The 24,357-nt window shown below is 38.8% G+C and overlaps 1 protein-coding gene across 1 annotated transcript in view; it reads left to right on the top strand.

Moving 5' to 3' along the window:
- Col24a1 (collagen type XXIV alpha 1 chain) overlaps positions 1-24,357 on the top strand; it is a 247,837-nt gene that overhangs the window by 206,525 nt on the left and 16,955 nt on the right. Inside the window, exons 48-55 of the mRNA XM_055614315.1 lie at positions 8,154-8,261; positions 9,136-9,243; positions 9,335-9,388; positions 10,126-10,188; positions 13,023-13,076; positions 15,583-15,618; positions 22,078-22,113; positions 22,227-22,253. Of these exons, the coding sequence (XP_055470290.1) occupies positions 8,154-8,261; positions 9,136-9,243; positions 9,335-9,388; positions 10,126-10,188; positions 13,023-13,076; positions 15,583-15,618; positions 22,078-22,113; positions 22,227-22,253 (486 nt within the window). The remainder of the gene's footprint in view (positions 1-8,153; positions 8,262-9,135; positions 9,244-9,334; positions 9,389-10,125; positions 10,189-13,022; positions 13,077-15,582; positions 15,619-22,077; positions 22,114-22,226; positions 22,254-24,357) is intronic.

Genomic DNA, 24,357 nt, shown 5'->3' with positions numbered 1-24,357 from the left:
CCCTATGAGGTCAATATAGCTAATTATCTCCAGTTTACCAGAAGGAAGGAGCGACTCAGAAAGATGAAGAGCTTGCCCAAGATCACACAGTCAACAAGAGTGAGAACCAGAATTCAAAACCAGGCAGTCTAGTGTCAACACCCAGTTTTTCACAATAAGCAGGCTAACTTACTTTTCTTACTATCCCTCCCAATTTCTCTGCATTTTTTTAACTCCTTTCCTGACTTTATGCATGCAATTTATTCTCTCTGCTTAGAAAGCTCTTCCACCTTGTCCTTTAATTTCGTGATGTATATTTTCTTAAACTTTCAGGACTTAATCCATATTGTGCCGTGTGTGTACGCTGTAAATCAGAGTCCTGTCAGCTCAGAACTTCAATATGCTCATAATGCCTTCTCCAGAAAAGCATGGTTCATTTAGATCTTAATTATTTTTGTTGTTGTCTCACAAGAGGCAGTAAACTCTTGCACAACAGATATTGCATTTTGTTCTTCTTTGGATGCCTGCCACCTTGCACATTTTTAGGCTCATAAAAGAAGCCCTGAGAATCTTTGAGAAATGTTCTTAGTGTGTTAACTATGTCTATTAAGTGAATGAATCGATACCAGATTTATATGTTTTTTTTACCGTAAGCAAATGAAATGTTTTATGTATAGGGCCTAAAACATTGTCTGGGCTTATTGAGCCCATATTGTCTCTATATAATAATAAACTTAAATGCTTAATCTAACATTATTTAGAACACAAATATTTGTTAAGTGCCTGGCATGAATGAGGAGTTACAGAATTCAATAATAAGGTGAACAAAAGTTGGCTTTATGGAATGAACATGAAACATCGAGGAAGTTTTAATATTTGACCTTTAACAAAAGTCAGAATTTATGGATTGATAATATGGATGGATATAATGGTTGGATACTAAATTATAAATAAATAAATACATAGATGCAGTGGATAATTTCAAATCTTGTTTAGAGCAAGGAAAGAAGCAGTTATGTGACGGGAGCATCATGGGAGAAGCAGGTTGAGTAGGGAAGCCTCCCTGAGAAGGTTATAGTGAACCTGACTGAGGTAAGGTGAATCCAGATATGAAAAGAACCTCTGAATAAAAGGAACCAAAGTGAAAATGTCCATTGTCAGGGAAGAGTTTGGCCTGTTCACAGGACTATTAGAGGACGGAGTGAGATGCACAGATATGATATTAGTTGCCTTTGATATAGGAAGGTCCACAGTGACTTCTTCACAGCAGTGAGAGATGAGACGTGTGTTGAGAGCCGGGTACAGATGAGGTCTGTGTGGCCCATGGCAGTCCTGTGATTGCGTGTTGAGACCTAAGCAAAGGAGGTTTCCCACAGGTCTCCTGTACTATAGTGACTTGTTCACTGTGTTTCAGGAAGAAGAAGCAACCGTTTGTTGTAATGGGAATCTGTAGGTGATGTCTGTGAGGTGAAGCCAGCCCAGTGCTGGCTTGTGCTGCATCTGGGTGAGAAGTTAGCTTCACAGACTTGGAAATAGACACCGAGCAAATGCCGCTATCTATTGTTACCAGCTTAGGACGTGCCTCAGGGTACTTCAGCCCCAAAGCTTTAATTTGCTGAGGTGTTTAAGCCACCTCCCAGCTTTAACATACAGCTCTTCATAATCTTACTCTAGCTCTTGACCACGTTGCTTGTGGTCACCGTAGGACAATGTTATAAATATGGGGCGATTTATACATGCTGTAGCCGTGCATATAACTACCCATAATTACAAGCCCAAGTATTTGTAAACAGCCACTTCTTTCCTAGGAGGGATATGTTTAGTAAATCAAATGAAATGAGAATGTCTCCTGAAGCGGGAGTGGTTTTGCTGCTACAGAAGAAGAGACTTGGGGTTATGCTTATGGCTCTTGAGTTTGCTGGCTTTAAAAATCTGCACATCTATGTTGCCTAAAGTAAAGAGGAACGTAGGGGTGTTACGCTAAATTTTTATACTATAGAAAGTAAGTTAATGTTACACTCTCTTCTTACATAATGAATAACCATATGAACATAACCCTATATACATAAAAAAATATGAGGCAAGAGAGATGGCAAAAGGGGGGAACCTGTTTTCTTAGACATTTTCAAAGAAACATCAAATAATATGAAATTCAATGTCATTTAAAGTTTTTTTTTCCATTTGACTGAAAAAAATCAATAGAATTCACATCATGAAGGTTTATAATTCACCCATATAACTTTAAAGACATTAGCCTCCAGCTGGGGCGCCTTCAAATGCATTCTCCTATTGCCTGGGTTTCACAGATTTGATTTACCGCTGATTTCTCAAGACAGCTTGTTCAGTCCTAGCAAGAGTAAGACAGCTAATTCGAGGACAAGAGGGAGCAGCCAAGGGGCCTCTTTGCCATCCTCTGTACCACACACACCTGAGCCCCGAACTCTCTGCTTTTCTTCTCGATACATACAGCAAAGCCATCTCTTCATCCCTGGGTCTCTCCATTCAGTCCAGACACATCCCACTTCCTCAATTTACACCAAGTAGGTGAGAACAATAGGAACGTGGTGGTGACAGCTTCAGACACACGGGAAGGGCACAGTGAAGGAAAAGCACCCACAGTGTGGCTCATCAGATCCAGGACCTTTCTTGTTAACATCTCTGGATAATCACTTTCTCGTCTGTCAAAATTGGCAACATTCTCCTGCAGGGCATAAAATTTGTGAATGTTGGGAGATAGTCTTTGTCTCAGAATAATGGCGCTCCTTAGCTATGAGACATCATGTATTTTTGTGCCATATTAACTGTATATTTTTATTATTAGATAGTACCTCTTAATCATGAAAATGATAACAAATCAATTAAAGAAAACTGGGTATAGATGTGGAAAATATTTCCTAGTTTGTGCATGAGTGAGCTGCCACGTTAACCTTCTAAGACTCAGGTAAAGTATTCATTGATTTCAGCATCTACCACCAATGAATATTTATGGTTTTAATTATGAAGTATTATGGTCTTGTTTGTTTATAAAATTTCCCTGTATTATTTTATCCCTTTGCTCAATTGTTTGAAGCAAATAATCTTTTGGAAGCCACTGGAGAGAATGCCTGGAATTAGCATCTGTTTCTTCTGAAAACAAAATTAATTACCCATCTGTGTATCCCTAATGAAAAAAAATGTTTGTTCTTTACTTGTCTGAAAGACTCTTGGAACTTTGTACAGAACACTCTGCTCCCATCCTCGAATTTCTCTCTAAGAAATTCGTGAATGGTAAACGACTCATTGTGCGTTCATGAGGCTAGCCTGAATGTCTGATAACTTAAGTAAAATTAAGTTTCTGTATAACCTTAACGAGATTTTTCATGATGCCTTTTACAGCACAAATTATCTAGTGACCTCAGGGCTGTTCAACAGTGTCTAGGTGTCTATTGTCCATGTCTTAGAAGAAGAGTATGTGCTTTTTCTACTAGAAAAATAATGGTCTTTCAAATTATGATAAGAATGAAGTAGTACTGCTTTGAAATTGTGGGAACCTGAGATAGCCTACATCTAATATAACGTGCTGTCTCCCTATGACATCTGGAGAAAGGTAGCCCACAAGCTTGCAAGACAACCCACTTCATTATTGTAATTATTATTATTATTTACATTATTACACCAATGATTTGTATTCAGACATTAATTTTTTACAAAAGCTTAACTATAAAGTTTCTTTGCTCATTTAAGAATATTTTCTTTTGCATTCCCTTGCTTACATGCTGTAACTGTTAATTTAATGGTAAGGTATAGTAATGTTTGCTATTAGCCCTATGATTATTACAGCAGTATTATCTAAGTCACTATTATAATCAGTAAAGGACACAGACTTCTGATAGATTTTATAGTTGCCTTATAACATCTTAGACTGGGCAGATATTGCATCTACACTATCTCCTATCTTCCCGCCTCCATCCCAGGCCACTTGTTTTAACCATTCCTCTCTGGCCTACCTTCCATCAATAATCCCAAGATGTTTGTTTGTATTCTTCTGGGTGGTTCCTTCTTTATGACATTCTCAGAGTCCTTCCTCCACATGGTTCCTTTTTCATGCTAACCCATTGTGGCTTCTTCCTTCTTCCTCTTCTCCCTGTGCTTTCTCCTTCCCATGATCCTCTCTGTCCTAAGCCAGAGAGCCTTAGCCATACCTACCCCATTCATTCTGCCCAGGTGTGTTGGCTTTTTACTGGTCAAACACAAATAAGTTTGTAGGCAGGGTTACAAACATCCTTTGGGGAAATGTGAGTGTCTGCTCCTACTTAGCATCAGAATATGTAGCGCTAGACCAATCCTCAACAACACGTGTTTCCTTCCATCTTTTATATATGACCTTTTTAAGAATTTTCTAAGTCTTTAGGTCTTCTAGCTGGTGAGTTTTTCCCCAAATGGGAGAAGATGCTTTGCATTAGAATTTTGGTGTTTCTTGATTGGTTGTTGGTGGATGGGTGATGAGTTGGTTGTTGGATGATGATTAGATGTTGTTTTATTGGTAGTAGGATGTTTTTGGTTCTTGGTGGGGTTTTGTTTTGTTTTGTTTTGTTTTGTTTTGTTTGTTTTGTTTGAGACTGGATCTCATTGTGTGGCTCAAGTTGGCCTCAAAGTCCCTATGTAGCCGATGCTGGCTTTGAACTCATAACCCTCCTACCCCAGCATTCTAACTTCTAGGATTACAGGCATATGGCACCATGTTGAGCCCAAACTTCACTTTTAAAACATTCCTTTCCTGTAAAGTCATATTTTCTTCAAATATGTCACTAATATAACACCTAAGTTTTCTTTGGCCAGTTTTGAAACTTTCCTGAAGTCTCATCTGCCTCTCATAGGATGTGCTTTTATTTTCATGAGCTCTAGGTGAAATTATCTCATCCCTTATGGAGTTCTCATGATTCATATAGAAAGCCATCCCAGGAGTATTGAGTACCCTCTGACCTCCATAGACACCCCCACATATGTGTATACATACATGCACACACATATACACATACATTTTAAATCTGTGTAATAGATAAGGGAATATGTTGAATTTTTATAAGTAAAAGTATAATAAGATGTGACGCTTCTTGAAAAGAAGAATCATATCTCATCTATGTGCATATTTCCTAGATGCCTTCCTACGGTGTCTTCCTTACAATAGTTGATACATAAAAAGTCCTTGTTGAATGCATGGAAGAACCATTGAATCACATGATTTAGTATCCCAGGAAGACAAACTGTAACAAGCCCCTTCTAGAAGAGAACTTAGCAGATTTACTAAGAATCAGTAGAAGAGAAGAGAATTGAGAGCTTCGCTTAGGAATTTGTAGGACAAGGTGAAATGAGTGTTACATATTTCTGTTCTTTAATAATTTTAGCACGTAATAATTGAGTACAATTTTTGTAATAGGATCTACTAGTAAGAAAGATGGAGGAAGCAAACACCCTCTTTGGAGAGACAATGTTTAACTCACTACAATTCCCTATTGACAGTGTTTCGCTCAGCTGCTAAACTACGCTGTGTTGTGATTCTGCATATTTTACATATTTCATCTTTGAAAGATTTTTACACAGAGATAGGAACATCCAAGTGCTGTGGTTTATGAGCATATGATCTTAATTGAACATACTCAGTGCGTGGAAGGAATTTGTAGAATTCTATTAGATTTTCCCCTTGATATTTGTCTTTTAGCATGCCATTACATGGTAGCCTAATCATTTCCAATTGAAGGTTATGTGGAAAATCCTCAACTGGACAGTCAAATGAATTAGGAAACACAGAACCTCCTCCCATCTATATGCCTAAAGTATGTACCTGAAACCCCGCTCAGAAAATCTGACAGAGACCTCATTTTCACTTTAATTTTTGACAGTGTTGCTTGTGATTGGTTTTGAAGTTGCCACAGTATGTGTTTCACAAAATGTTATTTTGAGTTTCATTAACTAATACGCACTGTAAGGTCTACAGCAAAATGTAATTGCTTTTTGTTTGTTTGGTTTTGGTTTGGTTTGGCTTTTTTGAGACAGGGTCTTAAGTACCCCAAGGCTACCCTCAAAGTCCACTTTATATCAAGGATGACCTTAAACTCCCAGTCTTCCCTACCTCCTGAGTCCTGGGATCACAGCTGCAGACCATGGAACATTGTGTATGTATGCTGGGAATTGGACCTTAGGGCCCCATGCATGCCAGGCAAACAATTCACTCAGTGAGCTGCCTCCTATGCAAGTTCTTTCTTTATATGGCTTTCTTTCTTTGGGGAAGATTTCAGACATATATACAATGTATGTATTGTCATCTTGTACTGAGGGATGTTTCTCTCATTTAGGAAAGTTTTCATCTGTGTCTCAAAATACTTCCACAAAGCTATACATATCCCACACGAACGTTGTATAATTGGACAAGTCAAGATATCCTATCCCTGATTTTTTATTGAAAGCTTTATAGAGATAGGCTAGGGACAGATGGAAGGGGAAAAGGAACTCCCCTATTAGTGGACTGGTGGAGACGCATGGGAGGAGATGAGGAATGGAGGGTGGGATTGGGAGGGAATGAGGGAAGGGGCTGCAGCTGGGATACAAAGTGAATAAATTGTAATTAATATAAAAAATAAAAATTAAAAAAGAAGCTTTATAGAACCAAACAAGATTAAATCCACAAAAGCCAAAAAAGTTTACTATTAACACACAGGTTAGATAATCTATATATTAAACTCAAATATTTTCCTCAGATTACCTAATGGCAAATAATGCAATAAATATCTATAGATTTAAACATCAGACTTTTCTCAAGCTCTGAAGTCTGTCCAGTAGCTCTTTTCCCAATTACTGCTGCCAGTTTTCTTGCCTCTTAGAAGATTCTACTTCAGGTTGTTCTAAGCTGTTTCTTCTTAACTTCTTGACCATAGTCTTTTCTTGAGTCACCCACAGCTGATTCGTTCAGATTTACTCTTCCATCACTTCAAACTCAGCACTGACTCCTCAAACAAATGGGCAATTGGCTGGCAATTGACAATTTTATTTTATTTCAGCCTTCTTTAGAAAGGTGTGTGTGTGTGTGTGTGTGTGTGTGTGTGTGTGTGTGTGTGTGAATTCTGCTATGATAACACACTCTTTTTTAAAATTTTCTGATTTCCTATCTGCTGCATTCATGTAAAGTTGAAATATGTCCTTGTTCTGATATTTCTGGAGTGTATTACATGTAGTTTTAGTTATAAATGTGGTTTCAGTACATAACATATAACAAACATGAGAGTTTGTTATTTAATTTGACAAAAAAACACACTTTTTCTGCCTATAAATTATGACATTCAAAGTCCACCTTTCATATTTTGATGTGGTAGATATGTCCCAGCAATAAAATACTTGAAATAAAAAGTCACAGGAAGACCGTGCTATTTGAAACCCAGCCTCATTCCAATCTGCTTTTCAGCAAACACAAGTGCCCACCTCTCTGCCATGGTAACTCAGCTCTGCTGTGGTACAAGAGAACCCAAAGTCAATACATTAAGGAATGAGGGTGTCTGTGTCCCAATAAAACTTTATTCATATTTACTGAAATTTTAATCTCATATACTCTTCACATTTTAAATTACTATGATTTTGATTTTCCCATAATTAAATGTAAAAACTGCTCATGTTATAATCTATACAAGAACAGCTGAGTGCTTGCATTTGGCTTGCAAGTCAGAATCAAGGCCAACCTTGATTCAAGACTTGGTTTCAGACTTAATATTTGCTTGTTCGTCTTTATTTTCAAACTATTTTTACCGGATTTTCCCATAGTCGTATAGTTGAGAAACAGAAAATTCTTTGTGAGGAGATGTTCTTCTGTAAGAGTTGCTTTGCAAAGCAGAGTACACACTCTCTAGTTAGAACAGAGCAATGTATAATGTACACCGTGCTTGTAAAAATCGAAAGGAACTTGGTATTCCTTTAGTCTTTATTTTAAAAACCCAAGATCTTATTAACTATAATTAGATATTCACGTGAGTGGCAAGGCTTCCAAACTATCCCCTAGTTGTTTCACTCTTGCAAAAAAGTGTAACTCACAAACCTGGGCATTGTGTCACCAGCAGCCTCTGCAAACACATTCTTTTCTATATTTATCAAGCCTCTATCTTGACTTTCTCCAAATGTCCTACATTCCATTTCTTGTCTGTGTTATTTAGGGTGTCACAGGCAGCCCAGGAAGAGCAGGACTGGCTGGAGCCCCAGGTCCTCGAGGAGGAAAAGGTTCATCAGGCCCTCCCGGAAGCCCCGGTGTTCCGGGCCCAAAGGTATTTCCCTATTGTGTGTGTCAGGACCCTGCATGCACTGACTAGGTCACAGCTGAATGTGTTTTAATGAGATCTGGCTAATAGGAAAACCACATTAGGAAAAAGGAAAGTATGTGACCTATGTGTATGTGCTTCCTGTGGTTAGCGACCAGGTGTGGGCGGTGGGGTTTCCAAACTCCGTTAGTTGTTTCACTCCCAGCTGCTCATTAACCAAGCGCTAAAGGCATTGCTAAGACCTTCCTTCCTTACTTGTTTTGTGCTCTCATCCTTCTCTGTCATCTGTCTTCTACTAGTAGAGAAATGGAATTTACTGCTAGATGCCCACTTTCTCACATACATTTCTTATTCCTCCAAAGTGGAATATAGCCAATAAGCTTTTATAATCAACAAGCCTGATAACAGAGCTGGCCCCTGCTCAGATTGGTAGAACTGAGATGATTGTCATGGTAAAATCAGAGTCCATCCCTCAGGAAATTTTCTCTCTCTGGTGTCTGTAGCAGGGTCGTCTCTGGAAAGCAGGAAAAACCTCACAAGGATAGATCCCTCGTGTACAGAACATGTTCTAGCTCTAATAACACTTTCTACACACGTCACCATTTCCTCTGAATCCCCCCATATCCATTTCATAGGCTCACCCCTTCTCTTTCCTTTTCCCATGCACTATGGCAATCCCTGGCATTCTCTCTACTTATGGCTATACTTTTTGCTATTATAATAAAATTTTACTTGTGGAAAATGGTGGGAAGGACGAAGATGATAAATTTGGCATCCCCAATGCCTTATACTATTATGAAAAAATGAATATGTATTTGTATTTCATTCATATATTTTTAGATTCTAAGGTCAAGATCACTTTTCTTTGTTTGGCCTACAGGGTGAACAAGGGCTACCTGGTCAACCTGGAATTCCAGGTAAAAGAGGTCAGCGAGGAGCACAAGGTGACCAAGGACTACATGGAGACCCTGGTCTGAAAGGGCAGCCGGTATGTGTCAACTCTGAAATCAGCACGCACTTACTCCACAAATCAAGCCACCAATAAACAGTAACAATACTCCTGTCTGTTCATCCTGCAGGGAGAACATGGGGACCAAGGGTTGACAGGTTTCCAAGGATTCCCAGGCCCCAGGGTACGTTTATATATGTTCTAGTAGTCTTATCTTGAAAAAAGACAGGTGTTGAAATACTCAATACTTATCTTGCAACTTGTGCTTTTCTTTGATCTTTAAAATTCATATTGCTATACCCGTGTGTTTGAGGTTTGAAAATGTTAATTTCAAACAGTAGGATTAAAGTTCAAGGCAAGCCTGGGATATATGAGACCTTATCTGGAGAACAAAAACAAAAATAAACTTAAAATAAGTCTGGAGAGATGGCTCATTGAGTAAGACACTTACCGTACAAGCAAGAAGATTTGGGTTTTGGTCCCCAGAATACACATCAAAACTAGTCACAGTAGTTCAGATTTCTTTAATCACATCACCCAGTGTGAGAAGCCAGGAGCCAGTAAGACCTGTGGGCCAGTTAGCGTGGCAAGAAAGACCACAAACATGGTAAAAGATAGTGCCAGTCCTCTAATTCTACACATGCACCCTCTCCTTCTCTCTCTCTCTTTCTCTCTCTCTCTGTCTGTCTCTCCTCCACTCTCTCCCTCCTTCTCCCTCTTTTTCCTTCCCCCTCTCTCTCACACATTGATAAAATAAAATCTCTATACTCTTATGTCCCATCAATTTTCCTATATAATTGTTATTTGTCCCATTTTAAGAGCTACTTTTGATAATTCTGTCTAGATTGGTACGGGACTCTTCATTTGTAAGATATTTATAGAAGGCTAAAGCAGGCTTTCTGTTTTTCATTGTGTCTCTAGGGTCCGGAGGGGGATGCTGGTATTGTTGGAATTGTAGGTCCTAAAGGTCCCACTGGGCAGAGAGTAAGTATAGAGTCACCTTGTCATCCAAGACCTCTGCTTCTTTGGTTATTATAAGACTTAATTAATATACTTCACACTAATAATAACTTAATAAAGTGATTTTTAAGACAAAAAATCATAACTGCATGTGCAAGCTGCAACTTTTCACAGCTCATCAATTAGTTTGAGCAAAATACCATCATGGACCACCCACACTTCTCAGTACTTATTTTAAAAAAAAAGTCATCAGCATAGCGAAGAATGGACAGTGTATCTGTTAACCAACCCCAGCACCAACAAAACATAAAGCAGTTTTGTATCATGCCTGTTAATGCAGCCAGAGTCCAAACACCACCCACCCAGGAAGGCTTGCTGCTGGCCAGAGCTTCTAAGACCACACTTCGACAGTTCTCTCCCCAAAGCTGAGTTTTCTCTGCTCCAGTTCCGGCATGCCAAAGAGTGGTATGAATTGCTGGCAGGTTTCCAAAAGTCAAAGGCTAGCAAACTCCGTTTAGCAGTTTAGTGCTGCGGGATGTAGTGAAAGTCTCGGTCCTGGACAGTGTTAGTTTTGCCTTGTTATAGTTTTTATTAAGGATGCTCTGCAAAACAAAAATGAAACAAAACAAAGGTTTCAAACTTCAAACAGTGATTTGGCTGTAGTCATAGAACTCCACAGCTCACAGCAGCTGCCAAGGCTCAGATGGACAGGAGAGAGTGGAAGAAGAAACAGTTCAAATGCAACAGGAAGGACTCCTGAAGAGCTTTACAACCCCACAACACTGTCTTGGTTACAACAGTGAACAAAGTCAGATTCTTAAAATTCTATACCCCTCCCTAACTCTGCCAATAGATTATTTTCAATAGAACAAAGAGCAGCATTCTTGTGGGATCATTTCATTGGAGGCCTGCCTCAGTACTTTGTCAGGTGTAAGTTTGTCAATTGTTTTCACAATTTCTAAAATAAAAAACAAAAATAAAGCAGAGTGGGTGCTGTAAAGCACAATTTCTGATTATCCACAAATGTGGTATACAAATGGGCTACTGTGAAAATACATGTTGTTTCTGCGACTCGTCAGCATCTGGCTTCCATCCTAAGTAAGGCCCATAAAGGGCTGAGACTCTGTGGGCCAGGACTGCAGCCTTTATCACTTCCTGGGTCAATCCCTTCTGTCATCTCGTTAATAGTACATTCCATGTAGAGAGCTCACAAGACCTAGACTAAGAAAATGTCTGGGAGACTCACGTTTATAGGAGATAAGTGAAAGTCCTACTATGTTAGTATTGGGGTGCGGGGGTGCTAGAGTCCAGTCTGTGTCTCTTTTGTCATTTAATTGTAATAAAATCTTACGAGAGGTGTTACCACTCCACTTTGAAGCTCAAAAAACTAAGTCTCGGGAAACCACTTCCAGGAGCATGGAAGGCTAGTATGGCAGCAGAGGAAGAACTTGCCCCCTATTTGATGGACCACACCACATGCTACAGGGCTGCCTGCTAAAGCTGCAGAATCATAATGCACAGTGGGTAGTGACTGGTCTCAAGGCTGTTTCCTGCTCCTAAAACCAAGAAGTACTGATGATTAAGTAAAAGCAATTAAGCTAGAAAATCAGGGCTCCATTCCAAAAACACACTTACATAGATAACTGCCACCTACGAGTAAAATCACAGTGTGATGTTTTTGAACACTTAGATAAATATATATATATATTATCTTAGATAATATTTATCAATATTATTGATATTGATAAATCGATAATGTTTTCAGTCTATTTTCTTCTAGTATCAGTCTATCCCTTTATACTCTTCTAGCAAATTATTATTTGGGAGACTTACATCGTAATTAATAGACTAAAGTTTCCTCAACATCTGTCTAGAGGTAACACTTCATTAAATTAAAATACCGAGTTCCTTGGTTCATTTATAGATCTGTGAAAATTTGAGTACCACACTTACAACTTATCTCTTAAAGCTCATTATGTTTAAAACGTTATCTCAACTCATAAGGTCTACCAGAAATTTCTCTTTTTAGAGATATATTTACTATTAGAGCTGTTGAACAATGGACCACATTACATCAAATTTAAATTGACAGTATTTTCCTTAACTCCACATATTGTAGGAAAAAAGAAAACCTCTTATGTATTTATGGTTGCCTATTTCATACTAACTATAAACCAGAAGAGAAACTTTCTGTTAGTGGGAGTGGGAGTAGAATTTGATAGGGAGGAAAAACTCAAATGAGTATTTTATATCCATTTAAAAATGACAGCCTATGCACATACTCAGAAAGGAATTTACTAGCTGCACAGCTCACTCGGGGAGATCTTCATATCAGCAGGTCAGACTTTCAGCATCGTTCATGTCCAGTTCCACAGTGGCTGTCTCACAGAGGAGCCTGCAGCTTGGTTGGTTACATGCGATTCCCTCTGGTTCCGCTTCATGCTCCCTGTCTGCCATGCTTCATGGAACTCAGGCACCTGTCCCTTCTCATTCAAACATGTGCTCATTTTTCTAGTGCCCCTACACAAATCAATTTCATTTGTTATGTAATGCTCTACATACGAAACATGTCCTTGGACTTCTCAACACATGAACATTTTAACTTTGATTTGTATTAGTTAGAAATAACAAATTATAGCTCCCCGATAGGAAACTACAGCAATATTACAATTACATCATATACTGTCAAAATTACTATAATTTATGCTAATAATATAAACTATTATTGCAAAAACTATTTAGGGGTAGCTATTTTATCATAGCACAAGTTTCTGGGTTTTTCTTTTCTTTCAATTTATATGAAGAATGAGGCTACTTTTTCTTAGGGTGAAACTGACTGCTTCCTCTACCCCCTACAGGGAAACACTGGCCCTCTGGGCAGAGAAGGTATAATAGGCCCGACAGGTGGAACTGTAAGTTTGTTACAGCACAGCTTTTATTCTTTTCTTGTTGATCTTCTTCCAAAATTCCTGTTTCTAGAATATGCTATTAAAAAAAAATCAGCCTGAGTACTTGGGAAGCAAAGGTTAAAAAAGCAGTTATATGTTTTCTTCTGGAAGGCCATTCTTAGGGCTCAGAGCATAGTATGTTTGAGTGATGGAGGCACTTTAGGTTTAAAAAAAGAAAAAGGAGCTGACCCAGGGAGAGGAGAGAGTAATAAACACTGAAGCAATCACTAAAGCTGGGTAAAAATGGGTCCACTTCCGAAGGAAATGAGTTTTTTGATAGCCAAGAGTTGAGTCTTTAGAAAAGTGGTTCTCAATCTTCCTAATGCTGCAACCCTTTAATACAGGATCATGTTGCGGTGACCCCGACCATAAAATTTTCATTGCTGCTTCCCAACTGTAATTTTGCTACTGGTATGAATTATAATGTAAATATCTATGTTTTCCGATGGTCTTAGGTGACCCCTGTGGAAGGATGTTTGACCACAAAGGTGCTGCGACCCACAGGTTGAGAGCGGCTGCTTTAGAAGCCCCCACTGTAAAGAGAAAGATGTTGCTAAAATGAGGAAGAAAACCAGAGTAGTGCAAGGTTAGACATAACAGTCTCAGGAGAGGAGTGGTCAATGGGTTCCACTGAACACAGACTGGACTGTGGAAGGGTGACTTCTTTCAAACTCTTTTTGTAACCCCTATGGCTTTTGTTTTGCTCTGTTTCCATGACAATGCTTCTCAAATGGTTGGAGTAGTCATCATCTCTATTCAATAGATGACATTTATAGAGGGTCAGGACCCAGTGAGTTCCAGAGCTGATGTTTCCACCCATTCCGTCCATGTCTGGAGTGGGCATAGTCAGTATATTGCCAGTGCTGAAAGAAATTCGTTGGTGAAGCAACAACAAGAACTAAGACAACAACTGAAACCGTGTCGTGGAGCTGATTGCAGCACTGATAACCTGATAATACACACAGAGGAAGGAACACAATAGGGTTGAGACTCAGAAAACCAAGACTCATTCCCTTCCAGAAAGCCATATTTTGAATCATTTGAAAGTGTTATGTGTAGATATTTTAAAATTGAAAATGAACTGTTTTGAGTGCTAAGGGGAGCTCCTCTCTTTGATAAATTTAGAGAATTCACCACTAAACTTTCTGGAGTTTACTCAAAAGAAATAAAATGTGTAACTCATTCTCTTGGCTTCCAACATTTGCTATTCAGAGCTACATAAAATTGTACGTGGGAGCGTTCTCATAGTTCAGTGGGTGGTTCTGCAGCACACACTGTTCTGATTAAGAAATGATTGTTCTCCTCTGTCAGAGATTTGAAATGTTATTGGTCAAGGAAAATGTGATAAAGAAATGTCTCAATTAAAACATCTCACTGAGTTGTGTTTATCCAATAGCTGTTAAAGGTCATTATACTATTCACCATGCACACCAAATTTCTTTTCAAATTTTTCCATATTCTGTTCTTTCCATTCTAAGAAGAAAAGTCCATTATAAGAAATAAGCATCTGAAAGTCTCTCTTTCTCTCTCTCTCTCTCTCTCTCTCTCTCTCTCTCTCTCTCTCTCACTCTCTCACACACACACACAAATATTGTGTGAGAAAATAAATAGGTGTAAGGGCAATGATGAAGTTATTTTCCAAATAGGAAAACAATAATGAAAGTGCAAAATCATTGTAATGGAACGCACAATGCATGGTAGTACAAAGAAAAAACTGATCAACATGACAAGAGGGCAGATTTAGATATGCAAGCGTATTGTAATTTAATCATTACCTCCCCCCCCAAAAAAATGCTTCAAGTAGTCTAAAAACTTTAAAAAAAAACAAACAGGTTTTAATTTTGAATTTTTAAATCTGGTATGAAAAACCTAGTCCCAAACACAATAAGAGATTAGTATGACGCAGCTGAGAGCACTTACCATGCAAACTTGACATGCTGAGCTCAGTCCCCAGATCCCACAGAGGGAGAAGAGAAAGAGCTCGCATCTGAGGACTGTTCCCTAACTTCCACATGAGCCCCACCTCAACACATATAATGAATAAAATTAAAGGGGAACAGTGAAGATGAAAGAGAACAAAGAAACTGCTCTAGAAACAAGGATTTCAAAGGCAGAGAGAAACAAATATGGAAGGTAGATGTTGAAAAGATTTCCTTTGCAAATTTGTTTGTGAGTGGGTGTCACTGTCCTGACTTCCCCACCTGAGGAAGATGCCCACTCCAATGCCACTGCAGCGTGGAACTTGGAGTGGCGAGCACAGCATAAGCCTTCCAAATGGGTTGGTTGGTTTGGTTTGGGGGGTGGACAGAATTTTTGATTACTCAGAAACCTAAACGGTATAGAAGTTAACAAATCTATCCACATAATAAAACAAAAATATAAAATGACATGTTTCTGAATACAGCCATTACTGCATCAAACAGATGCCTGTCCATGACTCTGAACTACCATCTTTTCCTCTCTCTTTTAGGGACCCAGAGGTGAAAAAGGCTTTAGAGGTGAAACTGTAAGTTTAACTAAACAATGAAATTTGTGATTACAGCACCCCTTATCTCTCTGTGATAATCCCCAGGGAGTTAAAGGCTGTGTTTGAGTTGCCTATCATGCCTCTGATACTCATGGACTAAAAAAATCAAATTATAGTTGTCAAGAAGAAACAACATGTATGGTACATTCCAGTGGAATCTGATAAGCCCCAAAGTGTTTAAGGACCTGCCAATCATATACTCCCTAGATCGCCATGTGCAGAAGAAATGGGTCTTCTCTCGTACCCAAGCAGCAGCCCTACCAGTTCCCATTAGGCACATATGCTATATCCATCCAGCACAAACGATGCTGCAAGGGAGAACCAAGGTAGCATTTTTGTGCTCTTTTGATAGACTCTTGCTATGTTGCCCAGCCTAGCTTCGAATTTTTACTCTTCCTGTTTTCTCTCCTGCTGAGGGTAGGGATGGCAGACATACATTTTCTTTTTAATAAAATTTTTGTTGTGTACACGTTCATTATACGAAGTGGCGGTGTGAGCTGTATGTATAGACTGCACATCTACCATTTCGCACAGGTTCCATTATTTGGTTGGGTTTTGCCACAAGAGCGAGTTCTGCTGAGCAGACTGCAGCATCCCCCATGAAGAAACAGAAGGCATGGAGTCATTAGCAATTAGAAATTATGCTAATTAGCTAAAGGGAGAACACATGACATTCGAATTTTTTTTCCTAACAAACAATATAGCGGTTTGGACTTTATAGTGAGAAAGCTGCGTGTCTCCTGCAGCACAACTTTGTAGATCCGAAAATAGTTAGAAATGAGTCCTTCCCATGCTCCTAGTCCTACTCCAGCTTGATATGCCAAGGCGGGTTGATGTCTGTAGGCGCCCTCCCTGTCTCAGAGGAAAAAGGGAGGGGAAGATGGGAAGAGGGATGGGAGAGGGAGGGACTGGGAGAAAAGGAGGGAGGGGAAGCTGTGATCAGAGATGTAAAGAAACAAAATAATCAAAGAAAGAATGAATGAATGTGTCTTTCCCACCTGTAAGGCACTGCTTCTATACATCCATGCGAGACAGATTTCTTTTCTGCTCTATGCTTGGTCCTTGTCTGGCTGCCTACACTGAGGCGTCCTGAGAAACCTGCTCACAGGTAGTATATAGGAGTATGTAGGAAACACAAAGCTCTTATGTTTCCGATAAATTAATTTTTAAAAGTTACAAAGAATTCCTGACTTCCCTGGGATTCCAAAACACTTTCAGGATAGAATTAATTAATTTGAGGAGAAATTTAAAGAGCATTGCCAGAAATAATAGAGTGTAGTTATTTTAAAAGTAAAACAATAACTTACATCAAAAATAATGTTCTATTGTCTCTCTTCTGATTTTGACAGAATGTCACAACTTGAAACATAACTTAAAGCAACAGAAGCAGGAAAAATGTAAAAAGAGCAATTCACCACAAATTTTAGAGAAGCTGCTTCATCTTTGTAGTATTTTATGATAAGACAAGAATTAGTATAATTCTGAAGAATTCCACACACACTTTCTCAACCACTCTAATTTAATATCACTTCACAGCTTTTGAGTATCAGAATTATCTTATTCCCTCCAATTTGGCTTATATGTTATAAGAAAAATTAATATATGCAAAAACAGCCTATATATTTTAAATTTAAGAATTTAAAATATAAATTTAAATATAAATTTAAAATATATTTAAATCTTAAATTTAAAATATATAAGTGTATATTACATTCCCAGATAGTATAATTCACTCAAATGAAAAATAAACAAACTCCTTTAATTTAACTATGAATTCCTCTAAACTCATACAAACTTTCAAATTGAAACCTTTAACTCATATTCATGGATGTAAGCCCTTTCTCCAGCTACAAAAGATGAGGAATAAAATTTTTCTTTTAAAAGGCTTGAAAACCGCAATTCTCACTCTCTCTTTCACTGTCCCTCTGTCTCAAGTGTGTGTGTGTGTGTGTGTGTGTGTGTGTGTGTGTGTGTGTGTGCATATTTGTGTGTGTGTGTTCAAATGTAGAGCCTTAAGCATGCTAGGCAAGTGCTCTGCCACTGACTACATCTTCAGCCTGAGAACTAAATTCTTAGGTGGGCCGTGAAAACCATCTTCACCCAGCCTGTTATTTTTCAAACGAGATCTCTGTGACCCAAGTCTGTAGGGAGTACACTCAATAAGTTATGAAGACAAGATTAGAACTTATGTCACCTCATTTGCAAATAATGTCTTCTCATAAATCACTGAGCCTCTCAGAAAACAAAAGGTTGGGGACCAGCTGGGCAAGGGAGCTACAGAGAGAGTAACCGGCCACTCACAGGATGGTCTGAAGAGCAGACTCCTAACTTGCAACCATGCTTTAAACCGCCTGATTCACTGATCCCATCCTAGTACTGCTGCTGTTTAACAAATCTTATTAGATATTGTAAAGCTCATAATTAATCCCTCCAAAGTTCTCAGAAGTCATCTGCCTCTTAGCACCAAAGAAATAGTGGGCAGAGGCTAAACACACTCTTCAGTTGTCACAGCTGGGCAAGGGAAACATGCTAGTGACACTTAGAAGGTAGAGGCTAGGAATCCTGTCATAGAAGTCCTCAATTTTTTTAAATTTTTTTAATGTTTTAAAATTTTTATTTATTTATTTTATTAATTACAATTTATTCACTTTGTATCCCAGCTGTAGCCCCCTTCCCCATCCTCTCCCAATCCCACCCTCTCTCACTGTTCTTCTCCTATGCCCCTCCCCCACTCCAGTGATAAGGGAGGTCCTCCTCCCCTTCCATCTGACCCTAGCCTATCAGGTCTCATCAGGACTGGCTTCTTTGTCTTCCTCTATGAACTAGAAAGGCTGTTCTTCCCCACCCCACCCCCTTCAGATGGAGGTGATCTAAGAGCCAACCCATGAGTTCATGTCAGAGATGGTCCCTGGTCCTATTACTGGGGAACCCTCTTGGATACTGAGCTGCCTTGGGCTACTTCTGTGCAGGGGTTCTAAGTTATCTCCATGCATGGTCCTTGTTTGGACTATCAGTCTCAGAAAAGACCCCTGGGCCCAGATTTTTTGGTTCTGTTGCTCCACTTGTGGAGATCCTGTTCCCTCCAGGTCTTTCTATCTCCCCCTTCTTTCATAAGATTCCCTGCACTCTGTCCAAAGTTTGGCTATGCATCTCAGCATATATTTTGATACCCTGCTGGGTGGAGTCTTTCAGAGGCCCTCTGTGATAGGCTCCTGTTTTCTTTCTCTTTCGATGTCTGGCTCATTTGCCTTTCTGAATGAAGATTGGGCATCTTACCCAGGATCCTCCTTCTTGCTTAGCTACCTTAGATGTACAGATTTTAGTATGATTATACTATTTCATATGTCTAATATACACTTATAAGTGAGTATATACCATGTGTGTCTTTCTGCTTCTGGGTCCTACTGGTGGGAATGTAAACTTGTACAACCACTTTGGAAATCAATCTGGCGTGCTCTCTCTCAGACAAATAGGAATAGTGCTACCTCAAGACCCAGCTATACCACTCCTAGGCGTAGATCCAAAAGATGCTCAATTATAGAACAAGGACAGCTTTATTTATAATAACCAGATGTTATTTATAGCTTTATTTATAACAACCCAGATGTCCCTCAGTTGAGGAATGGATACAGAAATTGTGGTACATTTACACAATAGATTACTACTTAGCAATTAAAAACAAACAAAAAAAATCATGAAATTTGCAGGCAAATGGTGGGATCTAGAAAAGATCATCCTGAGTGAAGTCCTCAATTTTTAAATGGAAAGACTTACTCTAAAACTGAATCAGCCTAGGAGAACTCATGATGTAAATGATAATTGCATTTACATAAGTGAAATGAAATAAAGAATTTATATAAGAAAAAGACAACATCACAGACTCAGATTCAATGACACATCCTTCTTTTCTTAAATCAAATGATAAGCTGCGTTACTGTTTAAAGACTTGTTAAATCAGGGAATGGGCCAGAGAGAACTTGACAAAATTTAAAGAGAATGCTTTCTGTGTAGCCACAGCCATCTCTGTGAATGTGGTGCCCCTCAGGAAAATGAGAGTTTTGCTACAAAAAACTTTATAGTAGTCGAAAGTGGAGAACTTTTTAGTGGTGTTAGCTGAAGGAATAAGGGAACTAACAACGCAGTATGTGGTTGGAATCACAATTTGTTTTATATGGTTACTTGACCTCTTTCATGCCATTGTTGATTAGGGTTGCCCTGCCCTGTCTTGTTGTGTGTTAAGTATTTCATTGGATCATATTTGTGGTGAAATGGTTTGCTCTGAGGAACAAGCTGAAATGAATTTGGTAGTTTGAGCAGTAGGAAGAGATTGTTCATTTTTCTATGATACATTCCTCTTTCGGAGTCAAATATAGAATAGATGTTTTATATTGAACCATCAAAGAGATTTTATAAATGCCGGAGACCTGTTAAGTGGTACAGTTGCACAGCTGTTTATTATTTTTGCAGGGTTGATTCAGAATGAATCTAATTTGCCTTAACCTCTGCATAATTTGAAATTAGACCATCACTAATAATGGGATTCCTGCAACTTAACAGGCAGCTTCTGAGGAATTCTGTACATTCTCTTACTGAATTTGTAAGCATAAAAAATAAAATTTTAGGCATACTTGATGCAAACTATGAAATATCTATCAGGCATAGAGTTTTCTATCCTGCTTAAGTAACTCTGTGTTATTTGTTCTAGCTGTCACAATAGAACCAGCATTAAAAGCCTTAGCAATAAAGGGTCCTGAATATGAAACCAGTTTCAGTATCAACATTATTTGAAACCAGCTGGATATTAATTCTTCTTTTTGCCATCTTTTAACAATAATATGAGTTTGACTCAATATGTTTTTATCATTCAATTCACCATCAAATAAGCTAATTTTGAGCAGATGTGTAAGGCATGAACAATGATTGCTGTTGATACGTTTTGAAAAATGTCAGCATAACATTTGGCATCTACGTGTATCTATTTAGCCTTCCTTCTTTCTAAATTAATAAAAACTTTTAATGTTGTTCAATTATGTGGTAAGAATTACTGAGAATCTATTCTTGTTCCAGAAAGTTAAAAAGCAACAGACATTTTATCAAATCTTAGGAACTTTCCACAATGCTGTGTTCTATGGAATTAAAAAAAAAAAGTAGTAGTTAGTTGAGGAGAAAGAAACTGATATGACAGGTAATTGTGGAGGACATAGAGTTTTAAAGTAGTTTTGAGAGAGAAATGAGCCGATAGGATGGGCAGGCAGGAGTGTGTGCGAGAGAATGCATTTATGAAGGAACTTGGGATGCCAGGCATGGTGATACAAGCCTATAATCCCTGTACTAGGAAGGCTGGCCCAAGAGAATTGGATGTTTGAAGCCAGATGGGCATCAGAGAGAAAACCTATAGAAAGAAAAGAATGAAGGGAAGGAAGACAGGAGAAAGGGGGAAAGAGAAGGAGGGGATAGGGAGAGAAGGAAGCTTTAGAGACATGCAAGTAGCTGGCTGTAGAAGGTATGAAGTATGTGTTGATAAAAGCCCACACCTTGAAGAGGAGGCAACAGGAAGAGGTGTCTAAGAACATCGTTTCTGTGTTCAGCTGACTTAAGTTTTGGCTCAACCTGTGTTCCTCATTCACGGGCTGCTTAGTTGTTTCATTGTGTGTGTGTGTGTGTGACATGGAAATATAACACACAACTTAGCACATGGAAGAAGCTCAGTATACAGTGATGACCCACACTATTAAGAAGTTTATGCCTTACCTCTAACTGAGAGCCACAGGGTGACTAGTAGAAGGACCAGGTTCCAGTTTCTAAGAATAATGTTATCAGTATAATAGACTGGACTCTTCCCGTGTCACAGAATGTCTGCTTCTTCCTTTATCCTGCATGAAAGGGAGCAGCTCATTGCTATGCCTTTCTTAACAAGGAGATTAATCCCTTTATAGGTAGTCCACCTCATAACCAAATTAGCTCTCAAAAGCCCCATTGCAGTCACCACAAAGTTAGAAATTAGGACATTATTCAGAGTTTAGGGGATATAAGCATTAGGCCATAACATGTGATTTACACTGAGTATAAAGAGGCATTTTAGAGATGTTTAAAAGGATATAAATTATAAATATTTAAATATTAAAACCAATGAAGTTTCCAGCTTTAGTGTTTAGGTGGGTGCTATTAGAAATAGCTTGGGCTACATTAAGATTTTCCATCATAATTTACTTAATTTGCTAAAATGTACAAACTTAGCCCACCCACCCCAATAAAAAATTAAATTTCCAGGTTGTTCAGAATTGTGGGTCACAGTTAAGGGCAGGTGCTTCTAAATATAGAAAAAGTTGCAAATCACGTGGTCTGCATGGCCTCAACAGGCAATAGCAGAGGTTGGACCTTGGTTGATATCAAATCCAAATCAATCTCCATACTGTGCATTATCTTCATTTATTTTAGGGTCCCCAAGGACCAAGAGGACAACCAGGACCTCCTGTGAGTCCATTTATATTTATATCTGTTTGCCATTGATGAATATATGGTTGCCTGGTATTGAGCTAATTTACTAACAAGATTTTGTTATGTTTTCTTTTTTGATTATGTTACAGGGTCCACCCGGAGCACCTGGTCCAAGAGTAAGTTTTCCTGGTTGGTTTCATTCTGTTGCACCTGGTCCAAGAGTAAGTTTTCCTGGTTGGTTTCATTCTGTTCTGTCTCAGGATATCAACTTGTGGGGTAGGGGGAGGTGTGTGTGTATGTGTGTGTGTGTGTGTGTAGGTCAGAGGAATATGTCTGCTCTTATTGTTCTATCTTCCATCTTACTCCATTGAGACAGGTTCTGTCACTGAACCTGAAACTAATAAGCCCCAACAACACATTTGTCCCTACGCCCCACAGCTGAAGTTTGCATGCTTACTCCACCATACCAGTACTTTTATGTGAGTGCTGGGCTGACTTGCACTTGAGCAACAAATGCTTTTATCCACTGAGCTATCTCTCAACCCCCATCATGTGAACTTTGAACTGTTAAAGTCGTCCCTTCCTTCTGGTATACCTTAGTTCTTTTTGCTAAGCCAACCCAGTTACAGTGACGTGAAATCCAAGCCCTGTATTTCTTATCTAGAAAAGAGTGATTGTGTTTCCTGCTTTTTTATTAAATTTGAACATTAAACAGTAGAAAAGCATCCAGCACAGAGGATAGTACATAATACTCTATTTTTTTTTCTTGTTTCTGGGACCTGGCTTTTCATTTTAAATCTTTCTCTTTTTTTTTTTAACCACAGTTCTCTTCTTAGGTTTTACATGAATCTTTGTCAGTTGCTAGTGTCTGAAAAAGCCATCAGACATCTCGTGTGTTTGCTTTTGATCTAATTACCACAGCCTAAAATATGCTAGGCTAATTTTAAAATAACATTTCTGTTTCTTTGGCTATTATCTCTGATATTGCAATATTTTGAGTTTAGCTTCTCTTCCTGTCTGCTGTGTACTCTAAAGTTTCTTTGACCCCTGCTTTCTATTCAGGGTCTCCATATACCAACCTGCCTCAGCCCATCTCATTCTATTGGTCCCCTGGTCACATACAATGCCAAGTGATCACATTTACTTCCCAGTTGACATTCACTGTTTGCTCCAAGCAATGGTCAGCCTTATGCCTTCCAAGTCGTAATTATTTCCACATGCTGTTCTTGTGTGTCATTTAGATCATGATAGTTCTGGGTGGCTGTCCGCCGTGTTCCATGCTCAGCAGATTCCAAACTCTCCATTTCCCTCAGTTTTGCTTTGCAGCTGGGAATAATTTTCCAGCAAGTGTCGCAGATCTTTGATACACACTATTCTGTTCTTCCTTGCCCTCCATGTCCTTGCAATGCACAGACTTGTTTCTTTGGCCCTTATCCATTGCCTCCAACTTTATAGTAGCTTTGAGAAATTGTAGCTGTCCTCCTGAAACAAAATAAGTTTTGAAGAGTCACAGAAGTAATGGCAAACTAGAAAGCTGTAGAGAAAATTTTTGTATTTAAGCACCTAATTTGGGGCCATATTCCCTGGTCTCAGCTGAAATGTCTATGAATTGATACACAGCTAAAATAGTAGACACATGAAAGGCTTCCTCTTTGAGAAAAAAAAATATGGATATGAATATTCAATTTGAGGAATTATTGAGGCTTAACTAGAAAATATCTATACTTGATAAATAATAGATCCTCCGTAAATGTTACATGTTCAATTCCTTCTTTGTTCTCTTCCTCTCCTCTGCCTTCCTTATGCTTGTCAGATGTAAAAGCTCCTTTCTTCACACTGTTTGCAGAGGCCAATTTAGGAACATTGAAGTCTAGCATTTGTGCAGCAGAGATCTAAATGACAACTGTCACGGCCTCCCTCAAATCTTCCTATCTCCTCCTCGAACCTTGAGAGACAATTGTTAGTTCTCCCTTCTTCACCCATGCTTACTTTTATGTTTGTTTCCTATTTAAGACCTTAATAAGCACGTGTTGAGGACATGTGCCATGTATGCACACGAGAGTGGGTATTCACACACTTTATACATCAGGCCTCTCAGAATATTTTGGCATGCATCCTCTAGGAAAAAGTTTTCCCAGGAGGGAGATAGGGTGACTGGATTAGAAGTGGAAGCAGCACAGAGACACATGAAGTAGTGTTATTGTGTTAAAACCTAGGAAGCAGAGAATCAGAGTCAAGGCCAGCTGGGCAACATTGTGCGACCCTGTCTCAGAGAAATAA

Source organism: Psammomys obesus, unplaced genomic scaffold (genome assembly GCF_907164565.1).
Source record: "Psammomys obesus unplaced genomic scaffold, mPsaObe1.curated_primary_1811, whole genome shotgun sequence".
Taxonomy (NCBI): Eukaryota; Metazoa; Chordata; class Mammalia; order Rodentia; family Muridae; genus Psammomys; species Psammomys obesus.
Note: the sequence above shows the minus strand (reverse complement) of the source record. Positions and strands in the feature narration are given on the sequence as shown.